Source organism: Malurus melanocephalus, unplaced genomic scaffold, assembly GCF_030028575.1.
Source record: "Malurus melanocephalus ecotype Western Australia unplaced genomic scaffold, MMel_1.1 scaffold_41, whole genome shotgun sequence".
Classification (NCBI taxonomy): Eukaryota; Metazoa; Chordata; class Aves; order Passeriformes; family Maluridae; genus Malurus; species Malurus melanocephalus.
In genome coordinates, this window is record NW_026623273.1 from 1,955,377 (window position 1) to 1,980,212 (window position 24,836).

Genomic DNA, 24,836 nt, shown 5'->3' on the forward strand with positions numbered 1-24,836 from the left:
CAGACACTGCAGTAAGCTCTGTACCTGGCAGTACTGTGACAGGGCAGTTTTTAAAAGGACGGATTTGACCGCAGGATTCTCTTGGAGCCTTCGATTAGACACTGAGGATAGGCATTACAATAATATTATAAGCAGTCTGAGACAAATGAAAAACCAAGGCTATCTTGAAGATGTAAATTATTGGAAGTAATACATTACCAAAAAGAAGAAATAACTGCATTATATAAAATGCAGTCTTTAGAACATGCCTGAACATCAGACATCTGACAAGCATCAAAGAGAGAGCTTTAGTGTGCTGTGTCCCAGACTAACTTCAGTAAGAAAAACTTGCCTCCTACAGCAGAATGAGCAGCTACAGCTGAACTTGTGGCATACACCTAGTCTTTAACCTTCTTGCTCCTCCTGAGAGTGTGTTTGTGTATTATTTTGCAAAGAAAATCAAGTATTGGACATGGGAAAAAAGCATCATCTTCACTACCTCTCTACAAACCATGCTTTTACATCACTTCCTGTACTTTCAAAACTCAAACCAACAAATTTAGAAAAGCAAACATAAATAGCAATCTCATCAGGATATAACCAGAATGTGTTTGGAATGACAAGACCTGTACTTGTACCATTATCAGGAATTAAGACAGTRTTTAAAATTATGACACCTACAGGTAGGCACCTCAATTAAAGTGTACAAACCTGCTAACCCACTGTAGTCAACAAAGATTTTGTCTATCAGCCAACAAAATCAAATGTCGCCRGATTCTGCCAGATGCATACTCAAGGGAAGAGTAATCAATTGTATTGACTATGCTGCTTATAATAAAACCTTAGCACATGTAGAGACATGCAGCTGTCACATCATATAATTGTGATAATTTTCAAAAAAAGAATCAGGGMGATTTTGGGAAGACAAGCTATGTTCTTAAACACAGGGATCAATTTCTATTAGCACCAGTGTGACACGAAAGATCCCATTCCAAACCTAATCACAGCATACAAAAACTCAACTATCAGATACTCAAGTACAGACACAGCTACCTTGAGTGCTGAGCAGTATGCATAGTAAAACCAGATACCTAATAACTTCAAATTTAAATTGTAATACGTGCATGGACATCTCTGAATCCCTAAGAAAAAAGAAAAATCTTTGATATGATCACAGAAATCAGAGACAGCGAGAATGTTACTAGATCTATCCCAGGATTAGGATTCCTCTGCATAATTTGCTTTTCCAGGGCTTAAATCAGTTTGCAGTAGCACAAGCCATAAAATCATGTAATGGTTTGGATTGGAAAGGACCTTAAAGACCACCTGATTCCAACCCCCTCGCCATGGGCAAGGAACATTTCACTGTCTCAGGTTGCTCAGAGCTCCATCTCACCTGGCTTGAACAATTCCAAGGATGGGGCACACTGAAAACAAGTAGTTTGGATTAGTTATATAGTTTATATCACATAGCCCCTTAATTCCAAGAGAATGCAACARGGGAGGTTAATCACTTCCTCATAATCTGGTTTCTTTGAAAATACAGTTTGGCTTGTATCTATGYTTTGGCATACCTCTGGTAACGTGTGGGAATTTCCCTGGCTCACATCACTTTTGGACTTGTAAAATTCCCTGCTATGCYACAAGAAAGATCCCAGGTGAGAGGTCTTAGAGCAACATACTTTCAGTCATTTTAGAAAGTTATGTTTTAATTTTGAAAGAGCAGATGGCTACATATGCATGGTAAACCCCTATGAAAACTAAGCACACTWTATGGACAGGAAAGACCACAGGAAAGCCCAGAAAACCTCTTGTGCATCTTTGGCAATGAACATTCCTATTCAGCTATCTGATAAAGCTGGCATTAACTCAGAAGTCTCAAGCTTCCCTGAGGAAAAAGGCAGTCAATTTGGATGTGAAAAAATAAGGACACAATGATACTACAATTTCCCATATTAACAATTCTGTAAAAATRTAGGATCTGTATAATCAGGATGCCTAAATAAAAGGTATTCTAAAACCACTTTTCTCTATTTTGCATGAAAATTGCACTAACAGCAACTTCTCCTTCACCTTGTCCTCTTCCCTTTGAAGTCTGAAGAAAAATTCTCATATTTAGAGACAGAAAAGTTTGAGGAAACACATGATTATGGTGCATAGCAGGGCAGTCAGGTTTCCCAGAAGCCACACCAGCAGATAAGCAATTTGAAGCAAAGAGGGGACTCCAGAATAAAAGCTACAAAACTCAGAAAACTGAGAACATGACAAACATTTCCACTACTGAACTGCTAATAGAGCAAGTCAGCTGTCTCACATTCAATCCTATCAAAACTACTACTGCTATAGAAAAACAAGATGGTAAAGAAATAAAGAACCTCTCATAGCATATTATCTTRGAATTAAAATAACATAAGCCTTTTTGGTCAAATGTCAGTTGAAGTCTTGTTTTAAACTTCAGAAAAATCTTCTCACAAGAAGTATCCTACAGAAAACAAAGTAACTCTAACATACTAACTTCAAGGAAAGACAGGCTATCTTGTTTTGCCACCTTCTGAAAAGGCATCATACATTTCTACTAAGAAGTAGAAAATTTTTTTTTACTTACTCAAGCGTGACTCATTTTCAGTGAAAGTAAAGCCAGTAAGGAAGGTAGGCAGGCATAAGAAAACTTCATATCACAGATGTAAAAGAATTTAAACTAACTAATGTGACTTCACAAATGGTCTTTTACTAATCTGTCCCTCATACTGAAATGAGCCAGGAAATAGACAAAATATAKTCTGGATTCTAAAAACTAAGCTATGTGGCTTTCCTGTAATCAAAGATCAGATCCAGCAATGTCTCCTGTCACAAAATCTTACAAAGGCACTACAGAATACTGAGTAATGCAGAAATGGAAAAAGGCATGGTGCAAAAGGCAAGATCAATCTTCCAAAGAAATATCAAACCCTTAACATTCCACTATCAAGCTTAATAGTTMATCTTTGTGTTGACAAAGACTTTTTTTGTTGTTTGGTTTTCTGATTGTTTGGGTTTGTTGGGGGTGAGTTTCTGTTGCTTTTTCTTTTTGTTTTGGGGGGTCGTGGGGAGAGAGGAAGGGTCTGTTTTCTGTGTTTTACAGACTCTCAGAATATTCAGAATTAGAAGGGACAAGAATCACTGATTCTAACTCTTCAGTAAATGGCTCATACAGGGATCGAACTCACAACCTTGGTGTTAGCACCATGCTCTAACCAACTAARCTAACTGGCATTGTGTGTGTTGTTTTAAAGACCCCAGYTCTATTATGGCGGTAGAGATTTCTTAGAGATTTCTCTAGCTCCTCAGAAGTTCCTGTTTGGCATCTGAAACAAAAAACCAAGAAGAGAAGCTACTTGTCATTATTTTAAGACCCCTCAAAAGTCTATTCTTTCCTGACTCTATTACTGAGATGTTGACTCGTATTAGGAAAAATTTCTTTCCTGGAAGGGTTGTCAAGCACTGGAACAAGCTGCCCAGGGAAGCAGTTGAGTCACCATCCCTGGAGGTGATTAAAAGATGCACAGACGTGGCACTTAGGGACACAGTTTAGTGGTGAACTTGGCAATGTCAGGTTTACGGTTGGACTTGATGATCAAGGGTCTTTTCCAACCAAAACGAWCTCCAGCTGGCCCACAGCAATCACTAAGTATATTCACATTCTTTCCCATGGTGCTTCTGAGGGTGGAGTTGTGCAAAATGACTGAGCTGATCTTGCAGCTTTCTTCTGTCAAAAGATGCACAACCCCTCATCCCTTATTCTTCCTTCCCTCTCCCATCCCACTGTATAATACACTCTTATGTCCTTTACACTATTTCAATATCCATCTTCAACTTCACAATAGAATTGTCCTGCCAAGTAATTCAGCAGAATCCTTGTTGTTCTTCTGGCTATTTTAGTCCTCTACTGAGTAACTGACTCAAACTGAATACTAAATTATTACAAATCCACTCAAGAAGTGGCTGTGCACTGAGCCATTCACAGGTAGAGTGGTGGAAGCAAGACATACCTGTTCCACAAGATACCCAGCAGAAAAAAGTCTTTTTTTTTTCCTTTTTTTTTTAACCTGGACTTCACAGTCAGCAAGTTGTCCCAATTATTGTACACTAAGCCATTTTGCTCAAATGTCATCTAAAAACTTATTGATATATACAAAAACTGCAAGTCAGCCCAGTCGTGTCCGGCAGCAACAGCTTAGCTTGCTAATCATTACTCTCATTTTGTCTGCTTTTTGCTGGACAGCAACAGTAGTGTAGTTGTTCTGTTTACTTCTGTTACAGCAAACACCCACAACTCTTTGCACTAACACCCTGTACTTAAAATCATAATCTTCAGMACAGAGCAAAGCTGGTGTTTTTAAAACTCTAGCCTCAAGAATGCTATGATTCTCTATGCCTAAAAGTAATTCACAGATGCATTTATATTAAAAACTTAAATATTTATAGTATTGTTTGTTTTTAAACTCTCATGACCTTTTAAGGCTTGACTCATTTTTTCACCCCTTCAGGACTGTGACATTGTTTTTCCCCAGTGAGAACCATGATGCATTCTGACAGATCCCATTCTCCAGAGAGAAAGAACACCACAGAAGTCCAGCTACACAAAACAGCTAGTGCTCCATCTAATGCAGGGATGAAACAGGACCAGCAATAGCTATATTAGCACAAGTGACGACTCCTTTTGCCCGACAGATTTAGTAGCATTGTTTGACCACATTCAGTATGCTAGCAGCATGCCAATTTGCTGTTCTATTATGCACATGTGAATGAGACAGAAAAAAAAAAAAGAATGGTAGGCTTTAGTATACAAATAATTCAGTAACTCTGAAGTCAGGCATGAGTTAAACTGAGGAGTGTGTATTATATGCATGACTTGGTAGGTGCTAAAACAGTACACAGCACTGTACACAGTAGCCAGTATATATACGGTAATTCTCAAGTGAGAGACTACACTAGGAGCTGATGTTACACCTACTAGAATCACAAGGTCAAAAAGTGAAATAAAAAATTAAATACTTCTAAACACTTCCTTTAAATAAGGAAGTTATACTTCACTACGGTCAAACATCTCACCAATGACCATGAACGTAAGAGATATCTTCCTCTTACTGAAACAGTAATGACTGGATAATGGGTAATCCTGGTGAACCTCGTATACACCCCTACATTTATTAGGTATTTTTAGAGTGTAAATGCTATGCAATTGCATATTGTTAAGTTGCTCTTAGTTACTTGTACTTGCTAAAGTGCATGCTGACAAAATGTAGGAAGTTGAGTGAAAGACACCAAGYAGAAACATTAAGGCACTGTTCTCCACTTCCACTGAAACAGCAATGAGTTATCAGTTATTAAAAACAATGAAACATTAGAAATTAGTTACTTATAGGTATCTATCTATATAATAAATATAAATAATAATAAATAATCAGCCCACTAAAAYACTTAATTGAGAGCTTTAATAATAAAATGAGACATCAGTGCTAAGTCATATCCTACCATTAACAACTACTTGTAAAAAAAAAAATCAGGACAATTACAATCAGGACAATAATCTTCACAATACCAAAGTATTCTTAATTTACATCTAATTCAAAAGGTAGAAAATGCACCGAAAACCTGAGAACATGAAAGATGAGAAAGCTACATGCAAAAAGCAAACTGCACAATGCAGATGACTTCTGTATTATTTATACTAACACATCAACCCTACTTTACCAGATTCCAAAAAATTAATGCATGAATGTTTTACATTCAACCTGTGATTTTCAAAAACAAAGTAATACATGCTTAGACTGAAGGTGTGTCTCAATTTATAGTGTAAAAACATTAAAATCTGTTTGTTTGTAGTATCAAGTTAATGCAGTTATGTTGAAAAATGTACTGAATACAAAGCCAGACATATTCTCTATGATCACAGTTAAAATTCTACTATCACACTTGAATCAGTAATGTGAGAAATACTTCGCACTGGAATAATGTGATGAAAATTTTTGCCAAATAAGACTTGAAAATTTTAGATTTAAAAAACCCACATGTATATCAAATTTTAACAATTGAGAACAACCCCTTRAAAAGCACATGTGACTAAAAGAGTGATTTCTGCAGAATGTGCCTAGASATTTATTTTGTTTGATTCCGATACCTTTCATGGGGGAACCATACAATGAGCCYTTTATTTTGAATACAGGTAAATTCCAGTAACTCATGCTCGTGAAAACAGAAAGAAAACAAAAGCTAAGAACTCAGACTATTTTCAACCTTGTTGCTTAAGAAAGCTATGAATATATGAAAGTGGCTCACTAATATGGAAAAAAGCACACCTCCTCTTTTCACAGCAGGCAGCAAAGAAAGTAACAACTATTCCTCTTCCTATATCACTCAGAAATTAACCAGAATATACACAAAAATGCCTATGAACTAGAAAGTAGTGGAAAAGACAGCATATTCAAGGCAGGATCCAGGAATCATTAGAACTTCAGATAAAAAGGAAATAACATTACAGGATTATTTACACATCTAATCCTTCATATTTAATTCTCTACTTCTAGACTCACACATATGTGCTTCTGAAAACAAGTAAATAAAACGTAAATGGGTACTGTGATTCCACAAATGTCTCTGTTGAATATGTGCATAATATATTGTAAATTAAAGGATTTTCTAATTTTTTTTAAAATTTCTAAATACAGATAAAGGTGACAGGAAATAAACAGTCTAGTGTTACAGTCTGCTTGAAGAACAGTTCCAAAATGGACCACTTTCTAAAATACTGTCTGATTATTTCTAAACAAGACACTGAGACTATATGAGTAGAAAAGCCATTCTTACATCCTCACCTTGAAATTATGTTAATTATTTCCAATGTGTGATCTTGTATGCCAATTTGTAGAGAGCATAGCTTTACTGATAAAACTTCTAAAAATGGGTTTTACAGTTGAACTGTTAACAGCTTTCCCACAATAGAAAGAGAAAACTGAAGAACCGTTCTAAAGGATAGCTACAATCCTGACTTGAAAATTAATTACTTGCTGTTTTTGATAAACTGCTTTATAGCAGTATAAAACATACTGTCCTGCATAAGCTTCCTCAAAGACCAATTATGAAAATAATATTAAATAATATTAKTTAGGACTACATAAGGTACCAAGGCATGTTTAAAAAACTGTTATTTCAAAAAAAATATCTATTCATAGAGAGAAAATGTTCAGTTTAAATCAAATGCTCTATTTACAGTTAGGTCCTCAGCTCTCAGGAAGACAYGACGTTGATGCCAAGAATCATAGCAATAAGAGACTTTGTGAGTTACTCCATATACAGAGTCTTCGTGAATTACAAACTTACTCCCAATTATCCTTCTTCTCTCCCCCAAAAAAGTCACACCAGAATGCCATCTCTCTGCACTACAGGATACACAACTTAATTACTGCACATTATCATAACTAAAACCAAACTGGAATTACAGTATCTTAACAAAATTCCTGTCGTGACCACTATATAATACAGAAATATAAATTATTCCAGAATACAGTTAATTCAGGAAGAACCTCCTCTAAACTTTCAAAAGATCAAATGTTTAAAAGAAAAAAGAGAAGGAAAAAAAATAAGACAAAAACCACAGAGGGTCAAAATGCTGGAGGCTGAGGAACATTCCGTAACTATGTGACTATGCATTTGTTTGCCCTGTTGTTCTGCTCTCTTCTCTGCAACAATTATCAACTACTGCCAAGGTTGGAGTGACCCAGTACAACTGTTCCTATGCTCAAGAGCCAGCAAAARCCTTTCCCAGATTCACAAAATTGCTTATGTCGGTACACAAATCAAATTAATACTTCCCAGAACATCAACGATGGATTTGAATTGTGAATGTAAGTTTAGTGTAATGCCTTAGAAAATTATCTTCAGTTCTCCCAAACCATTTTCCTCTTTACTGCTACCACTTCTAGAAGCAGAAAACTCAAGATGGTCATATTCTTTAGTTGTTTTAACAAAACACTGTGCCTTTCTGACATCCTGCAACTAATGTTTGGGGAGTGGATCAGGCAAATATGCTTTCAAAACCACTTGAGAATTTCGATCACATATTTCTCTGAATGTTATTGAAYTGAGATATGATCCTACTCTAGGACTGTTTTCTCAACTAGCATTCTGATTCTTCTCTGCATTAGTTTAATTTGTTCAAGAATCTGAAAGCACAAATGTTACATGGTTCTTATTAATAAGCCCTATGCTGTAAAGGAGGTAGCCACTGTCCCCAGCAATATCCTGTTACATAGGGTATCATGTAAGAAGTCCACCAACATTAGCAGATGTAGGATCATCCAGTTTGCCAATCAAGACATGACAGGCAATGTGGCTTGATATGGAAACACCAAAGTAATAACATACACAAATTCAAACATTAATACAGGGACACAACTGAAAACTACAAGGAGTTCACAAATAGCACTGACTGCAGCAGGAAACAAACTGTGGCAAATGTGATGTGCTAATCGGCCCATCCTAAAATGCTAGCAGCAGAAGATTTCAAAATAGTGCTGGTTGATGATGCTTGGAGACTTTATTCCCTCATAGTAAGGAACAGTCCCTATTGTCACATTGCTGTGACCATTCAAGACTTCTTTCTCCTGAAAAAAGACAGGAAGTGTCATATTTATAGATTTCACAACATCTAAATACAGTTCTCTGAAGACAGAAGACACCTAATCTATTGGTCAATCTCAATTTAGAAAAACCTAACCCACTGAAGTAACAGGCTTAGCTAAAAACTGAGCTGCAAACACCATATTTATGGAAACAGCAAGACTTTTTCTATTTCATTTTCTGTACTTCATGAAAAAACCCCAGAAGTCTACCCACGACACACACATATGGTTTGCATAAAGAAGGAGATGAACACATTCTAAATTCTCTAGATATGAGGTTGCTCAAGCTGAATTCTGACTTCACTGATGCTCAGGAGGTAACAAAGGAATAAGATTACTTACAGATTTAATAAATTGTTTTTAAAGAAGTAATTCCTAGGCAACAGCTGTTCTTGATAGTCCTCTATTTTTATGAAGAAATTATTTTTAAATATTTGAATTTATTTATAGTCTATGTGCACTTCAAGCAGGAAACCAATCTCCTATGCAGCTAAAAAAACTCAAATAAAATCCCTATGTTGTTCACCATACATCTTTACATGAATAGATTAATGAAATTATTCTTTGTTACTTTTACAATCATTGTGTATTTTTCCATAAATCAAGGCCATATTGTTTTGCTTTAAATACCTTATCTCTATACATAAGTATTTCCCACCAATGATTCTGTAGTCCTAAATCAATAGAGGTAACTCATTTCACAATTAATACTTATGCAAATGTAGCACAGAAATGTACTTGCATCAGCCAAACAACTGCTAACTCACAAGAGCCATTTCAAAGACAGGCAAGTAACTGTCATCTTAAACATTTTACCACCCTTTTCATCTTCAACTTAAATGGTTATTGAAAGTATMGTTTATAAATAGCATGAAATTATGTTCTCTAACCATTTTTCCAATTGAAATAGAATTACATTTTTTCATTCTTTTCATTTTACATCTCAGACAATTAAGCACCTTTCTGGTAAATAAGCAAATAAATTAAGTAAAACAATAAAACTATAGTTCTTAAATGTTGCAGGAGCAACCACCTGAGCAAATGTTCAGATGTAGCCAAAACCTTAGCATAAGTAGCAGTTTTAACAAAATGAGCTAAGAGAAATCTAGATAGTGAAGAACAAAACCAGTGTATTTAGAAACAAAATCRCCCCTTTTAGGAAAACATTCATAAAGGTTATCAGATTAATTTATTAATGAAAAACATTGATTCAAAGGCTATTGCTGTTCTAGTAGAATTCGGGGGAATGAATTCCTCATTGTATTTATTTACTCAAACCTATGCAGGCCATCATTGACAACTAGAGCGCTTTCAAAGGTGTGCTAACAGTGAATTCATTCACATAACTAAAAAATACAACTGTAAGTAATTTTGTGTTTGAGTTTGGTTTTTTTAACTACATTTTCTCATTTATGCACCTTTACCAGCATTCCTTGTTTTCAGCAGATGCAAATATTTGATGAATACACTTTTTACTGATMATGTTCTGAAGTTTTGCTTTCCAAATTTTCCATCACATCAGATGACAGGCAAATGAAAAAAAATCATTCCTGCAGTATATACAAATATAGCAACATTACAGATTCTTAAAACTAAACAGATACATTTCATTGTGACAGTTACAAGTGCTCCAGTTAAAAATTGACAAMTATCAGCCAGCACTTGTGTCACAGTGTTCTGTCACCTTCCCTTCTGTATTAGAACTATTCACAGGAGCATTGCTCAGTGTGCAAATTCACTATTGTGTAAGCATCTGCCTGCTGGCATGCAGGTAAAACACTTCCAAAGAAAAGCTAACCTCTTCTTTCATCTGATCTTTTGTGTAGTTATCCAAGCCTCAAGACACATGCTTCTGTCTTAGTTGCAAGATGTTAGCTGGTATTAAAAGTAGATGACTTGTGCCATTTACTATATTAGAAATCTTGGGCAGGARTTTCTATTAGTATAAAAGTTAAGAAAAACTTAACTGATTTTTCAATACTTTTCCTCAAGTCAGTGATCATTTCAACATCAATTCTCAAGCTGTCCTGTAAAGCTCTCGAACATCGCTTTTGTCTGCAGTGTCTGAGTTTGCATGGATATTAAGATTAGAAAAACTGCAATTTTAACTATGGCTAYTTCACTTCTTCCCACTTTGAAGAAATATAACTGTACCAGATCTCAAGCACCTCTTCTGAGTCATTAGGGTAAAACTCCTGAGATTGCTAGGTAACGGGTAAAGTACACATGAAGGTCATCAACTTGGGCAAGTGATGTATTTCTTTCTATGGAGATGGTTGATACATTCCTTATTTACTGCATTTATGATCGGGGCTGCGTTACCTTACACAGCATCTACACTGGATAGGCTCTAAGAGAAAAAAATGCTGAAACTAAGCATTGCCCTAATCTCTAGCAGGATGCTGGGAAGTAACAGAAAAAAAACAAAACAGAATAACATTTATGACCAAGACTTGAACATATCAAGAAGGCAGCAGGAGATTTTGATACTTAGCATTTAGGAGGAAGGAACCATGTTGAAGAATGTCATGAAAACACAGCATTGCTTAAAAACCTAAGAAGGTATTGATACTGATCCAAATAAGAGATCGGTAATAGAATGTCTTTTGTAATAGAAAGTACAAGATCTTAGAACAGTCGTTTTATTGTTTGACCACAGCAGCAAGAACAAAGACTCCACACACAAACACAAATTTAGAGGTACTGTACACAAAAACTTTAAAGACAGATATGAGTGCAGATCTTCAAAGACATGGTAGTACCCAATTCCTAGAGAAAACTTAACAACAGATAAGTAAACTCAAGAGTTTAAGGTTTTAGAGTGGTCTTTTGCTGAAATTTCTTCTTTAAAAACGTTGTTCCTGTTTTCAAGAAATGGAAAGTGAAAATACTTTAAGCACACASCATCTTAGTATTCTGAGAAGTCTTAAGATCATAAAAGCAGTGCTTGGGAAGCAAAGCCACAGGTACAAGAGTKTTATTAATCTAACCAAGACAATGCACTACACTATTACAAAACAACAGTCAAAAAGGGTGAGCACAAATGCAGACAGGAAAGTTAAGTGTATTACTTAATTCTGAAGTGCATGGATTCAGCATTTTAACTCTCTTACTTTTAAAACCTATCAAAAGCTTACRCATTGCCAAAGAAGTTAGCAGGTCACCATCATCGATGACTTTCATTTTGGTCCCCCTGTAACAAAAAACTTCAACATACAAGAATAACAATGGGAAATTTCTCAGCAAAGCAAGAGGTCTCTTCAACRGTTTTTGCCCCTTTGTTACATACTTTGTGTCTCAGGAGACTGAATAAAAAATGTTACTAGTTACCTTTTGCAAGTGTTACAGTTTCTGTTACAGATTCAAACAAGGGAGCAAAAAATAGTTATTGCTCTCTGTGACCAGCTCAAGCACAACATCCTTCTATAGCTATCCAAGAAAATTATGGCATACTGCAAAGTGAAGGTGAAAGGTGCCCACACATTTTGATTATCTGGCTATTTTTTAGAAAAACCTGTTTCTATTGTCTGGGCGAGACCCACTTTTCCATGTTTTCAAGTCAGGCAACATTTCCCACCAGTACGCAAAGAACCACCTAAAGGCTTTCTGTAACAGTCTTGCCATTAGAGTGGAAGAACTGCCTCTGAGCCATCAAAAAGTATGCACCAGCTGCTATCTCTGCAGTGGCTCCCTACTGCCACGCTGCAAGCACTCCAAAGGGTTTTTTTTTTTTTTTTTCCTTCCCCCACTATTTGAGCTTTCGCTATCAGACATGTGCTCTGTTTCTCCCTGCTTCTTCCATACTGATGAAGGAAGCTGAAAACAGTATGGTCATCAAATCTCAAGCTGATTTTGGAAACAAAATTCATCCAGCCTTCTTTGACTATCCCACAAATAACCCTTAAAAAATGCCCGACATTTCTGTGGGCTGTAAACTGCAAATAGCATCCCGAGATGTTTGCCCTGCATGCAATGCATTACGATTTGCCATGTGGGAACATGGAATCAAATACAACATGGTTTAAAATTATGCAAGCAAAGTAAAAAAAGTAACACCCTTTGGACCTCATGAAGTTAAGTGAACTCCTTCATATTTTATTATTAGCTACATGACAGGAGGAAATTAAGTCAAAAAAGGAAAAGGGTATTTTCTCAGATAACAGTAGWCAATTTTGTGGTATCAGAGAAAAAAAAAGTTTTCTCAGCTGCTTTGTTGATGTATGTCCTGTGTTACAGCCAGAAAACTCTACATCTATAAAACAGAKAATTGGCTTTACAAGAAAAGTTGATGAACCAAAGTAGTATCTTGTAATGCATGTTTCTGAATAACAAATGAAAGTAGTAATGCTTGAGATAGGTACATTTCAGTTTATTAAAGAGTACAGTATTAGAAAGTGAAGACTGTTACCCTCAAAAAGGAGGAAAGAACCACATGCAGACATGAACAGCACTCAACTTCAGTATGCAGCTGGCATGCCTACACCAGTAAGTAAACAAGCTCTGAAAAATTCCTAACAGCCAGTGCAACCTCTGCGCTACAGGATTCCAAGAAAACAGGGATCCCTTGAAGGAAGATGAGCCTGACTACAGATGATGCACCATGAGACTGCTCTCAACTAGCCAAGTTCCAAACTACTTAAGCCATCAGGACTCAAAGGCAATAGACAAAACTCCAACAAAGGGAAGAGGTGCTGGTCACCCAGCAGGATAAAGTAATTCAGTTACAGAGGTGAGCAAAGAATCACAGAATGATTCAGGCTGAGAGGGACCTATCAAGGTCACCCAGTCCAAAATCCCAGCAAAAATTTAGGAGCAAATGAACTGTGGATTACACATGCCTTTAAAAGTTCCCACAGCTCTGGGGTATATGTGCTCTGAGGTATATGTGCTTCTGTGATTCAGCTTTGAGTAACTGTAAAACAATCAGAAACAGAAAGAAAAGGCATATAATATTTGTATTATGATTTTACATATACAGTTATGGCCACAGTGAAAATATTCCTACCAAAGGCACTAATCTGGTCAGTATTTCCAATTGTCCTTTCTGGCCTTAGGAAGTTACGAGCTTGATTTCAGTAGTCTAATTAAACCAATCTCTCTCATCCCATTGCTAATTCCTTCCAGATGACTGCAATGGGAGTTGCACTGGTGGTGAGTGTGTCCTCCTTTTCCTTTTCTGTTCTATTCTGAGCAGGTAATATAACACAAGGCCAAAACATGAGTGCTCTAAATCCCAATTACTAATTACAATTTTGTAATAAACTGAAGATGTATGATATTAAACAGACACAAGATCTCAAACAGAACTGAGTCTACCTGTATCTGCACCATTTGTTCTAACTATACCAACATTATACACAAAAATGTTTATCCTGGGGATAATTTTTCCAGAGTTGATCATGCTTTCAGTGAAGTCGTTTTCTTAAAAAGAGATTTATCTGAAACCCCTTAGAAGATGGGCAGGACAGTGTGGCTCAGAAATAAAATAAATTGAAAAAACCAAAAACAAAACACCAAAACACTGAAGAACAAACAAACGAACAAAGTAAGAAAAAACAAATCAGAAAAAATAAACCACATACTTATTTATATCATCATCTTTAAGCAGGCTAATAATGTATTACATATCTACATAAACAGACAAAATGTGCCATCCACTATCATACAAAATGCCTTTCATAAACATAATGCATCATTTTTAATAAGAGAGCATACCAAGAAGCTCCAAAGAGTAAACCTATTATAGCAGCCATGATAAAAATTTGCCAAAGATTGATGTCTTCTGGGAAAACATAAGCAACCCTGTAACTACAGGACCAGAGAAAAGAGCAAACCAAACACCTAGAAATGCAGGTCAGCTCTGTAAGCAGCAAGGCACTCCTCAAGCCTTACTGCTCAAAAGGCCAGGAAGAAGCAGGACCTAAAGCAGCACAAACAGGAGTGCCCTCTCCACACATATTATTTCATTTGAAACTCTTAATAACAGCACTAGCCTRTTGCATGGAAAGTGTAGTCAGTACACAGTCCACAGGTATGGATGAGTAAAGATCTAACCTGTATGTTAAGTCATGCCATTACTAATAGGAACCTATTCAAAAGGTTTGTAACAGAGGCCCCCAYAACTAGAAGCATATGGCTGAGACTCTGTTTATGGTGATTCTCTACTTTGCCCAAATCAGATACTTCACATTAATCAACACAAAGTTCAGTTGTACTGGGTAACAAAAAACATTAGAACATTCTTTTAAGCTAATGCAAATGTGAGCCCTGTGGAAAAGTATGTGATCTGCACAACGCAGTGAATCAAAACAGTGTGCTATTAGCACCAAATTAGGGTAACAAAATATTTTAAATAATTGGTTACATAACTATTGTAACAGCTGGAAAAACAAATATTCATTGTGTTCACTGTGGAAATCAAGTTATCATTTAGCTTAGTTAATGTCTTGCTGAGACTTCTAAGTTTCTTACTTTTGTTTCCTCTTTAAAATGTAGTTAATATCTACCATGGAAGGTGCTATATGATTACTGCTCCGTTAGCTGTACTTTAAAAAAAAAACAACTGTAGTTTTTCCAACAAAAAATCCAAACCCTTGGTTGACATCTATTTTTAAAGCAGCTTCTTACTAAAATTTCCTCAACTTTTTTTTTTTTCTAAATAGGAGCGCTATAGCCACAGAGCAAATAACATTTTTCATTGCAYTAAAAACATGTTTTGCATCTTACTCAACAAGCCTCTTTTACAATATGATACATGTGTGATAGTTGTCCTGCTACTACTATGGTCTCTCGGAATCAGCAGATTGAAAGTAAAATAATACTGAAAATACCTCATGGCAAAAATCAGTATCACAGTGATTATCATCTATCAAATTCTGATTAAAATATTTCAAATCAACCACATCTCAAAATTACCTCTCCAGCATTTAAATTTTGTGCATTGTTCCTTCACCTCAAAACACTTCAGTATGCTTCAGAACATAAGAAAGTTATTAAACCTATTCATTAATACCCTGATTCTTCAAATTACATAAGCAGGTAACACTGCTTAGAGTAATAATTTTGTCATGTGCTTACTGTCAATGCCTTCATTCCATGTTTTACTGATGGAAATTTCCCTTGTTTTTATTTTTAAAGCCAGTATTTCTCTAAAGCAATCATGTCCATTGGGAGATAGAGTGAGAAGACACATAAGAGCTTACTTCTTTAAACTGAGGAAACCCCAGCAGTTTTCCCAGTTATTAAAGTATACTTGTAAATAYGATATGTGTACACAGAGAAAAATTGCAGCCTATGATAAAATGCTTATTAATGCTTAAACACAGCTTACTTTGGGGAAAAAGTGAATTAGACAATGTACGTATCAACAATTCCAAATTGAAAACACTACTTCTAATGCTGATATTTTTACTTCCTTTCCATTTCACAGGCCACTTTTATCTCATTGATTCTGTCATTTCCCTGCCTACTTCCCAATAAAATGGATCTATTCTGCCTAACAGCAGTCCTGGATCTCCAGAAGCAGAACAGTTATACATCAGCATCAACTTTATTCCCTCTCCCAGACCAGGACACCCTGTCCCAGGAAACATAAATGCTTCTAGAGCAATGACATTCTAGATTGTTTTTTGAATTTTACCTGTCTTTTTGGGAGAGTCTAACCCTTACAGTACTCAGCAAGGCAAGATCACAKTTTGCCTATACATTTGGGTAGGGAACAAATACCTGTTTCTCTGAGACAAAATTTCTTAGCGTAGCAGATATCAGAGTTGCTTCCTTCCTCTTAACCCCCCCGCAACCACACACACAAAGACATATCTGAGAGCAGTGGAGGATGTTTAGAGAAAATTAAAAAGCAAAGGGGAGATGAGTGGCTGCTGGTCTCGGAGGCTCAGGGCAAGAGCGACAGCCAAGCCGGCCTAGGGCAGGCTACAGATACACGAAAAAGGGATGGAAGCAGAACAGTCGCCGCTGCCGAGGTGCCGCCCGGGGCGTACAGAACGATCGGCTGGAGGGTCGGGTACTGTAAACAAGCCAGTCTGAAAGCAACAGGGGCTTCAAGGGCAGCCCCAGCGGCGGCCGAGCAGCCTCAGCCCGCACTCCGGAGAGGAGAAAGCCCCGCGGCGCTGGCGTGGCCCCGGCACGGTCCTGGCGCGGCCCCGGCACGGTCCTGGCGCGGCCTCGGCGCGGTCCCGCGGTGCCAGAGGAGCGGCTCCCACCCGCGGGCGGCTCCGCTCAGCCCCCGCCGGCGGCCCCGGCCCCACGCCCGCCCCGCGGCACCACCAGGCCGCTCCGCGCCGCCACCCCTCTTCCCCCGCCCGCCTCAGGCACAGCGAGGGTCGGGCGTCCCCCGCGCCCCGCCCGTACCTCGGCTGAGATCGAGGGACACGTTCTCCTCGCCGCTGTCGTTCCGACCTGCGGAGACGGGGGGAGAGAAGCGCGTTAGACTGGAGGGGAGGAAGGAGCCGGGGACAGGGAGCAAAAAGGGAAGGGAGGAGCGGGGGGCGCCGGCGGACACGGCGGCGGTGCGGGCGCCGGCGGTGCGGCCCGCGGGACGCTCCTCACCTCGGATGCGGAGGTGCCTCAGCGAGCGGGCGCGGAGCGTCGCCGCCATGTTTGCGGCCCCGCAGCCACAACACCGGAAACCTCGCCCGCTCTCGCGAGGGGAGGCGCGCGGGGCCGCCGACGCCGAGGGCACCGCCCCCCTGACCGCGAGCGCGGGGGCGGCTGAGGCGGCGCGCGCGGGGCGGGGCGAGGGCGGCCTCGCAACCGAAATTACTTTTTTTTCCCCCTTTTGTTTTCTTTTTCTTTTTTTTTCTTTCTTTTTTTTTTTTTTTTTTTTTTTGGGTTTTTGGTTTCTCGGGGTTTGCCCACCCGGTTTCTTGCCCTTGTGATGAGGTGGTAATTCACGTGGGTGCGGCGTGACCGTGGGCTTTGTACTCCGGATGTTTTCTGCTTTTTAATGCGTGAAGTAATTAAAAACAGGAAAAATAAAAAGAAAGTTTTTCTTCGCTTATTTGGGTTTGTGCACGGTGGGTCTCTGTAAGCTCAGGTGCTAATCTACTCCTTRCTGCTTTTATATTTGTTAAACTTACGTAATTAAATAAACGTATGTAATAAAAAAAAAAAAAAGGAAAAGTGTTGTAAAGTCCCATGCGAAACAGTGCATTGACGTACGGACTCCTTTTTAGGGAGAAGTTTGTGTTTTCGGATAGCACCCCATATCATGCCCTGATGCTACAGACAGGCATAGACATTACAAATTCTTGCACTCAGACATCCCAAATTTTCTAGACCAAATCCAGCAAATAAAATCAAGTTGAAGAGTAGAAGTAGCCAGCCATGTATAAAAATACCTTTACAACCTTACATGACTTTTTTCCTGTTTTCTGGTTAATCATTTTCCACTCTGAATTTTCCCTCTTCTGTTGGGGTCTTCCAATTCAGATCCAGCATGGGTCATAAAAATCCAGGGKTTTTTTAATTATTCATGAAGATTAAGTTTCATCTCAAAATTTTTACACTTACTGGTGCGCTTCTAAAACATTAATACTGGCTTAGGAGTGTGAAATAATTATTTGTTAGGGCAGACTGGAAAAACTTTTTGGGATATCAGTTAATGTCACACATAAAGGAATCTTGTTTTAATGTAATTATATCAAATATACTTAATTTAAAATATTATTTTAAAAAACTTCTGTATCATAGTTTTTGCTTGTTAAATATGAAGCTACTGTCCTAGAAGAACCACAGAATCTCAAAATTAAAAGCTGTAAACAGTAAAATCTCATCTGTCCATTACACAGGACCAGAGCATGCCCAGCTCCCTGGAGCAGTTTCATCAATATGCCTCAGGGCTGYCCTTAAAGTTTTCATGTCCAGAGAACCCTTGACCTCCTCAAAATGTCATATKTACTGCTGCTGCTGGTAATAATGCTGCATCCTATTTACTAAAAATTCTTCTGGTGTCTAATTATTTTCCTATAACTTTGACACCACACTAAGCATTGGCCCAGTCTAGATTGGATTTGAATTTGTAATCTGTACTTAGTGCTCAGTACATTGATGCTAAATGCTACTGCCATTCAGTGCTTGCTTCTTCCTTAGTAGGTACAAAGTCTGGAAGACATGAGATATTCCAAGACAACCCAAACATCATCCTTCAACAAGTGAGAGTAAGAAAGGAGTAAGTTTAAATCTCAGAGTACTCTTTTGCAGCTTTTTTTTTCCTGCAGACATCCTTTAATAATCARAATATTACATTTTTCTTGGGGGCTGCTGTTTCCTGTGTCCTTTTTACCCTACTTATATTTGGATTCTGCATGCAAAATTGAAGTAATCTCTGATAATAACACACAAGAAGATGTCATAATGGCAGTTGCAACTGTTAATCCACAAGGCAACGTTAAAAATAGCTTGAGGTATAATTAATATTTGCCACAACTGGGGAAAAAAAAGGAAATGGAACATAAAATGTTAAATTTTTCATTATGGTGAAATGGAAAAGAGTGAGAATGCRTTAACCTTAATTATCACTTAGATCAAAACAAACAAACAAACAAAAAGCCCCTTTCATAATGTTACAAAGAGAGTTAGGGCTTTAAAAAGGGCCATCGCTGGCATGAGGAGTCCTCACCCCAGGACAGTAAATGATGCTTTGGGATCTGTTTTTGGAGCTTTTCCTATGTTCTAGTCTTCTTTCAAATGTGGGGAAARAACCACAAGAGTTCATTTATAAAATTATAAAGGTTCCTTTCATGTCAAATTTTCTACATATTTTCATCAGCCACTATTGCTCTTGAATATGCAGAAGGGGAGAAATATGGAGGGGGAAAAGAAAGCTATTTATTCCATTTGGAGAGCTAATTTGGAGGGGGAAAATTAGTACCCAAGAAGAAATTAACTTCTGTACTTAGCTTGTGTGTCACAAATTACAGCTGATTCAGCCYCTTGTATTCATTTTTTTGTCTTTCAGTGTCTAAAACACGGAAATGYGTGGACTATAAATCCAGTTGAATAAAAGGTGCTTCAGTGACCAAATGGGCAATCAGAATAGTTCAATTTTAGTTCTTCTTTTRTGATGTTATGTGAAAGTAACTTCTCTCTATGTAGTTTAGTAGACCTCCAAAAGCCAGCARCGCACTATGAAAGCTGAATTTCCTRTGAGCTGCTGGTGTTTTTCCTTTCCCACTTCCAAAGCATAGGAGAGCACAACAATCCTCTGGTGTCACCTGGAGRTTTGCAGAGGCAGGTTAATCTTGAAATCATGACAAAATGTCTCTACATGTTCAAGGAGGGGAAAGGGGATTCTAAAACTAGAGCCACRTTTTTGTGCATGTGTATAAAGGACTCATAAAGAAACTGCTTTGTTCCTTCCCTTTCCAATCACAAAATTGTTGGTTTTGCCCCCTTGTGTGGAGCACACCCTGCAGCATACCCAAAGATGGGTATGCAATGTGCTGTAGAGGATGATACTGTGTGAATTATAAATCTTCAAGATTTAAAATCCAAAATAAAGATCAAAAAGAAAAGCTTTTCACTTGTCTGGAGTCMAATGAAGAAAGCTAGTGGCAGAGCCTTAAATATCTTGAATCATTTAAACTCCATGGAAATGAATATRGATATGCAATGTATACCAGCTGCAACCTGCCCACCATATAAATGTAGAAAAAAACATAAACTTGAATCCAGCTATGGAGGCAAGAAGTTAACTTACTGAATTCAATTGAGTCACTGTGATTTGTAACTGAAGAGCACTTTACCTTGTGCAAGTGTATTTGTAATACTTTTCCTTAATTTGCAGTATCATGAAATAAATAAATGATAAATACTGAATGACAATTGGACAAATAGGAAGAGGACAAACTCTAGTGAAGGAGATAAAATGTTAAAAAACCCCTTCACTTTGCTGATTTCTATACTGCTAGCAAGAATTTTTGTAATCTCTCTATTTGTTTAGTCTTATTCTTGACGTGAAGCCCATCAAACTGCATACCACATGATAAAACATGAGCTCTCTCTTCTGCAGCTGAGAATTATTGTCAATGGAGGAATAAAAAAGAATGCTATGAAGAAACCATCACTGATTGAATGAAGTACCTCAGAAGTTTATCAGATAGTGGTTTGYCCATGTAATATTACAATAATCACTTGACCTTATTTTTCTTATGTTAAAAAAATCACACTGCAAAAACGTCTGCCTGAGCAGCAGCTCAGAATCAAGTCAAGAAAGACACTGAGGTACTTGAGTGAGTCCGGAGAAGGGCAACAGAGCTTCAGGGGAAGGGTCTGGAGTTGTATGAGAAGCAGCTGAGGGAGGKGTGAGTATTTAGCCTGGAGAAAGCAGGCTCAGGAGAGACCTTATCACTCTCTACAGCTSCCTGAAAGGGGTTCTGTCTGGTGAGGTGGGGAGTCTCTTCTCCCAGGCAATAGGACGAGAGCAAATARCCTCAAGTTTCACCAGGGGAGTTTAGACTGGATATTAGGAAAGATTTCTTCACTGCAAAGTTGGTCAAACATTAGAAGAGGCTGCCTAGCTGCAGGGAAGTGGTGGAATCACCATTCTCAGGGGCATTTAAGAGCTGTGTATGTGATGCTTAGGGACATGCTGTAGTGGTGGACTTGGCAGTGCTGGGTTAACAGTTGGCTCAATAAGCTTAGATGTCTATTACAACCTAAACAATTCTGTGGTTTAGGTCCTGGTAGATATTAGGGGTTTAGAGGTTCCACTGTTTCAGCCAAATCAAATCCAGCTCGTCAGCACATTTTTAGCAGCTGGACAAATGCACAGTATCAGATTAAATTATTGGCAGCTCTGAACGACCAGTGCTCATTCTGAAGCAACACACAGGTCCTAGAGCAGACCTGCACCGTGCCTGACCTGTGGGCTGTCATGTACTGAAATTCTCAGACYTCCCTGTGCTTCACAGTTGTCAGAAAGTGGTACAAGCCTGAATATGAGATCTCTGCCCAGATACAGAGCAGTTTATGGGAGGATGCTACAGCTCTGGGCTTGTATGTCTGTTGTGCAACAGAAAGATCTGTTAGGGAGGGGGTTGAACTGCAACTTGAAAAGGCATTCTCTTCAGAGGGTGTGGAGAAGGAAACAAGGAGAAGGTGATCCTATTAGGTGCAGCTTAATCTACATAAAATCCAAGTCTTTTAATGTGTCATTCTTGAGATTTTTGTTCTGTGTTTCCATAATACAGCAACATTCAAAAATAGGAAGGGTCCTTCCTCCTGCATATAAAATCATCTGACTCCTATGAACTGTCTTTTTGCCATGGATGCTACCAGAGGATCTGAGAAAAAATCAATGGGGCCAAAGAATCTGCAATATTGGGAAGGACAGAGATCTTGAAAAAGAATGGCAGTGTGAAAGGAGAGATATTGCATTTTAGACACATCTGCTCCCTTGGGAATCCATCTGGCTCCTGGGGTGACCTGGGGAGGGCAGTGGTGACATGGAGATCCTGTAACATGTGCTGGGATTTCTCTGGACAGCCTTCCAGTGGTCTTGAGCCAAACCTGTCTGATTTAGCCAATGTGACAGCAAAGGCCATCAGGGTGCAGTGCCCTGGCACTGTTTTAGATGACCAGTATGCTGGTTATAGGCAAGCAGCAGATTGCCAAACTGCCCAGAGAGTGCGGAGTGCACAGAGTCAGTCAAGTGAGGAGGACCCTAATGGGCAACTGCTGGGTTTAGGTGGATGCTGAATATTTTTTTGCTGACCTTTTGATCCGTATGTTAGATTGTTTGATTTGTCTGTTTTGGTCTCATGTTCATCAAACCGCTTGGGCTATTTTCAGTTGCTAYTACTGGGCTTGCTTTTCAGGGTGTGAATGATCTCCTGGCTCATGTGCTATTTTCTAATATATTTGTGTGCTAACCTTTTCAAATACAATTCACTAGGTGTGTTTCTACATATATGTTTATGGATATCTATAGGCAGTATTTTAAGTATCAATATCATAGATTGAAAAAGTAGTGTGATTTGCTAAAATCAACCACCCCAAATACCTAACAAAATTTTTAGCTCAGTAAACATTTTTTTTTTTTTTTGCAATTGCTGTGACTTCGGCAAACATCATAATCTAARTTAATTCACAAAGATAGTGCCCTTAAGTAAATGAATAAAGAAAAAGTATTAATAAAAATCAACTGATTGCAGTTGTTTACATGGTAATATTTCTTCAGTATCCCAKAATGGACGAAATTTAAAATATGAACATACAGTGCAGAAAATTAAGCAAGAGCAGCAGTAAGGATYGTACTAAAGCAATAACAACCAGCAGCAAAGTAACGGAATGTCAAGTGCTGCAACAAGTCTTCCTGATTAAGTGGGCAGGTTGCTAACTAGATTGTTAATTAGTACAGCCTTGTACTYAGGCACACATTCATGCGGGATTTTTCCCAGCATTCCACAGTGTATAATCCTGTTGAAGCTGGGAAAAGCAACAGGTGTTTAGTATGCTTGGCATTATAATTACACCTGAGGAAAAAAAACTTCAACAAAACACAGCTGCTGTTTCGGTCCAAATAAACTCCAGTAATAGTGCTGAAGCTCTTTGTAAAGATAACTTATYATCAACTACAAAATCTGTATGGCAGGAGAAACTCCTTTTTGTATCTCACTGTCTTTTAAAAACTGAAGAAGTTTATTAATATCTTCTTTGGACACCAGATGATGAACACTGGCTAACATTTTAACAGCAATGCTGTTATACATCATGGTGTCCATAATGAAATTTTTGATATACTGAGCAGCCAGTGACTGACATTAGAACATGCTTGAGTCTCACACGGCCAGGAGCAAGGAGCTTACTAGGAGCATAGAAGCAAAAAAAGRGATGGCATAGAATTTTTTTTTAAAGTTTAAACTGGCAGTGGATGATTTACTTTTATATAGCATTCYCACTTCAGTACTGAAAAAGCTCTCCCAAATACTGAGGACAGAGGGAAGGTATCCTTGACCTAATTTAAAATGCTGTGGGATAAGCAGCCTAGAAATCAAAATACAAGAAATAAAATTCTCCTCAGTGCCTGTTGAGTCATTAAACCTCTACTGGTGTCGCACACAGAGCTAGGAATCTTACCAAAAAAAATTTAAAATAGGTGTTTTTGTTGATATTCAATGTTCAACCACTCTGCTCTGAGTTGAGCCCATGTGAAGTAAGGAGACTTAAAAAAAGAGCATTTAAACAGAGCAGCTTTAAAATGGAATAAAAATGAAAGTGCCAGGGGCAGGAATGCAGAAGTAGGGGAACAGTTTAAAAGGATGAAAAGAGAAAGGAACAAGGAAGCAGAAAAACAAAGAACAGAACGCCATGGTCAGACGGTCAAGGAAAAGAGGAATAATTATGGGGAACAGGAAGTAATTGAGTAATAGAGAGTACAGAGAACATCTCAGGCGGTGAAAGGAGGTAATGACAACAAAAATATAAGAATTTATTTGGATTAATACCGAAGAACAAACTGGGCTTACCTGTGTGAGCTGAAAGGAGTATGGCAACATTGTCCAAAGCAGGAGAACATGGAAGAAGCTGAGACACAGAAGGGAACGGAGCTTGGCAGCGTGTACCTTCTGTCAGCAGCAAAAATGGATGAGAGCCCCGTATTGTGTGTCTGTGTTTTGTGTACATTTTCCACCTGAAGCACACCCACACGTAAATGAAGGATCAGGCAGCTTTTCATGTTAAGAACTTGAAAATCAGGAATCAGGGAAAAAAAAAAAAAAAAACCAACAAAAAACCAAAGCCAAACAAAGCAGGGAAAAAAGCCAGTGCTAATTTTTCCATTCTTTGTCCATCCTACTGCATGAGCAGTAGGATTTCATTATATTACTGAARTAATGCAAATCGTATAATATTTCTTAAAACCCTTGGTATCCATATAATTCACATTTCATTCATGTTTGTGTTGACATTTTGCATACTTGCTCTCTGCCCAGTAAGTGAATATTTTAAATTCAGGCAATATTTATGTGTCTGTGTATTAAAAGATACACCGCTTTCCATATTTTTTGTAACAAGGCCCACAGTGTAAGAAGCCTCAAGGAAGAAACTCCACACATTTATTAACATCCTAATCTCTTCTCTCAAAATGCTTTCAAAGGAGGCAAATAGAAATKATTTCCAAATTCTATGTATGTTCAGGAGGCACCTCGCTGGAACGAAACAGAGAAGGAGAACTGTGAG

General features: G+C 38.2%; 1 protein-coding gene across 2 annotated transcripts in view; it reads right to left on the reverse strand.

The window, feature by feature from the left end:
• RICTOR (RPTOR independent companion of MTOR complex 2) overlaps positions 1-17,284 on the reverse strand; it is a 73,922-nt gene extending 56,638 nt beyond the window's left edge. For both annotated transcript variants that reach the window (XM_057364700.1, XM_057364702.1), the window contains exons 1-2: positions 17,205-17,284; positions 17,007-17,054 (exon numbers count right to left, since the gene is read on the reverse strand). In XM_057364700.1, coding sequence (XP_057220683.1) covers positions 17,007-17,054; positions 17,205-17,253 — 97 coding nt within the window. In that variant the 5' untranslated portion in view covers positions 17,254-17,284. The remainder of the gene's footprint in view (positions 1-17,006; positions 17,055-17,204) is intronic.
• Positions 17,285-24,836: the final 7,552 nt, after the last annotated feature.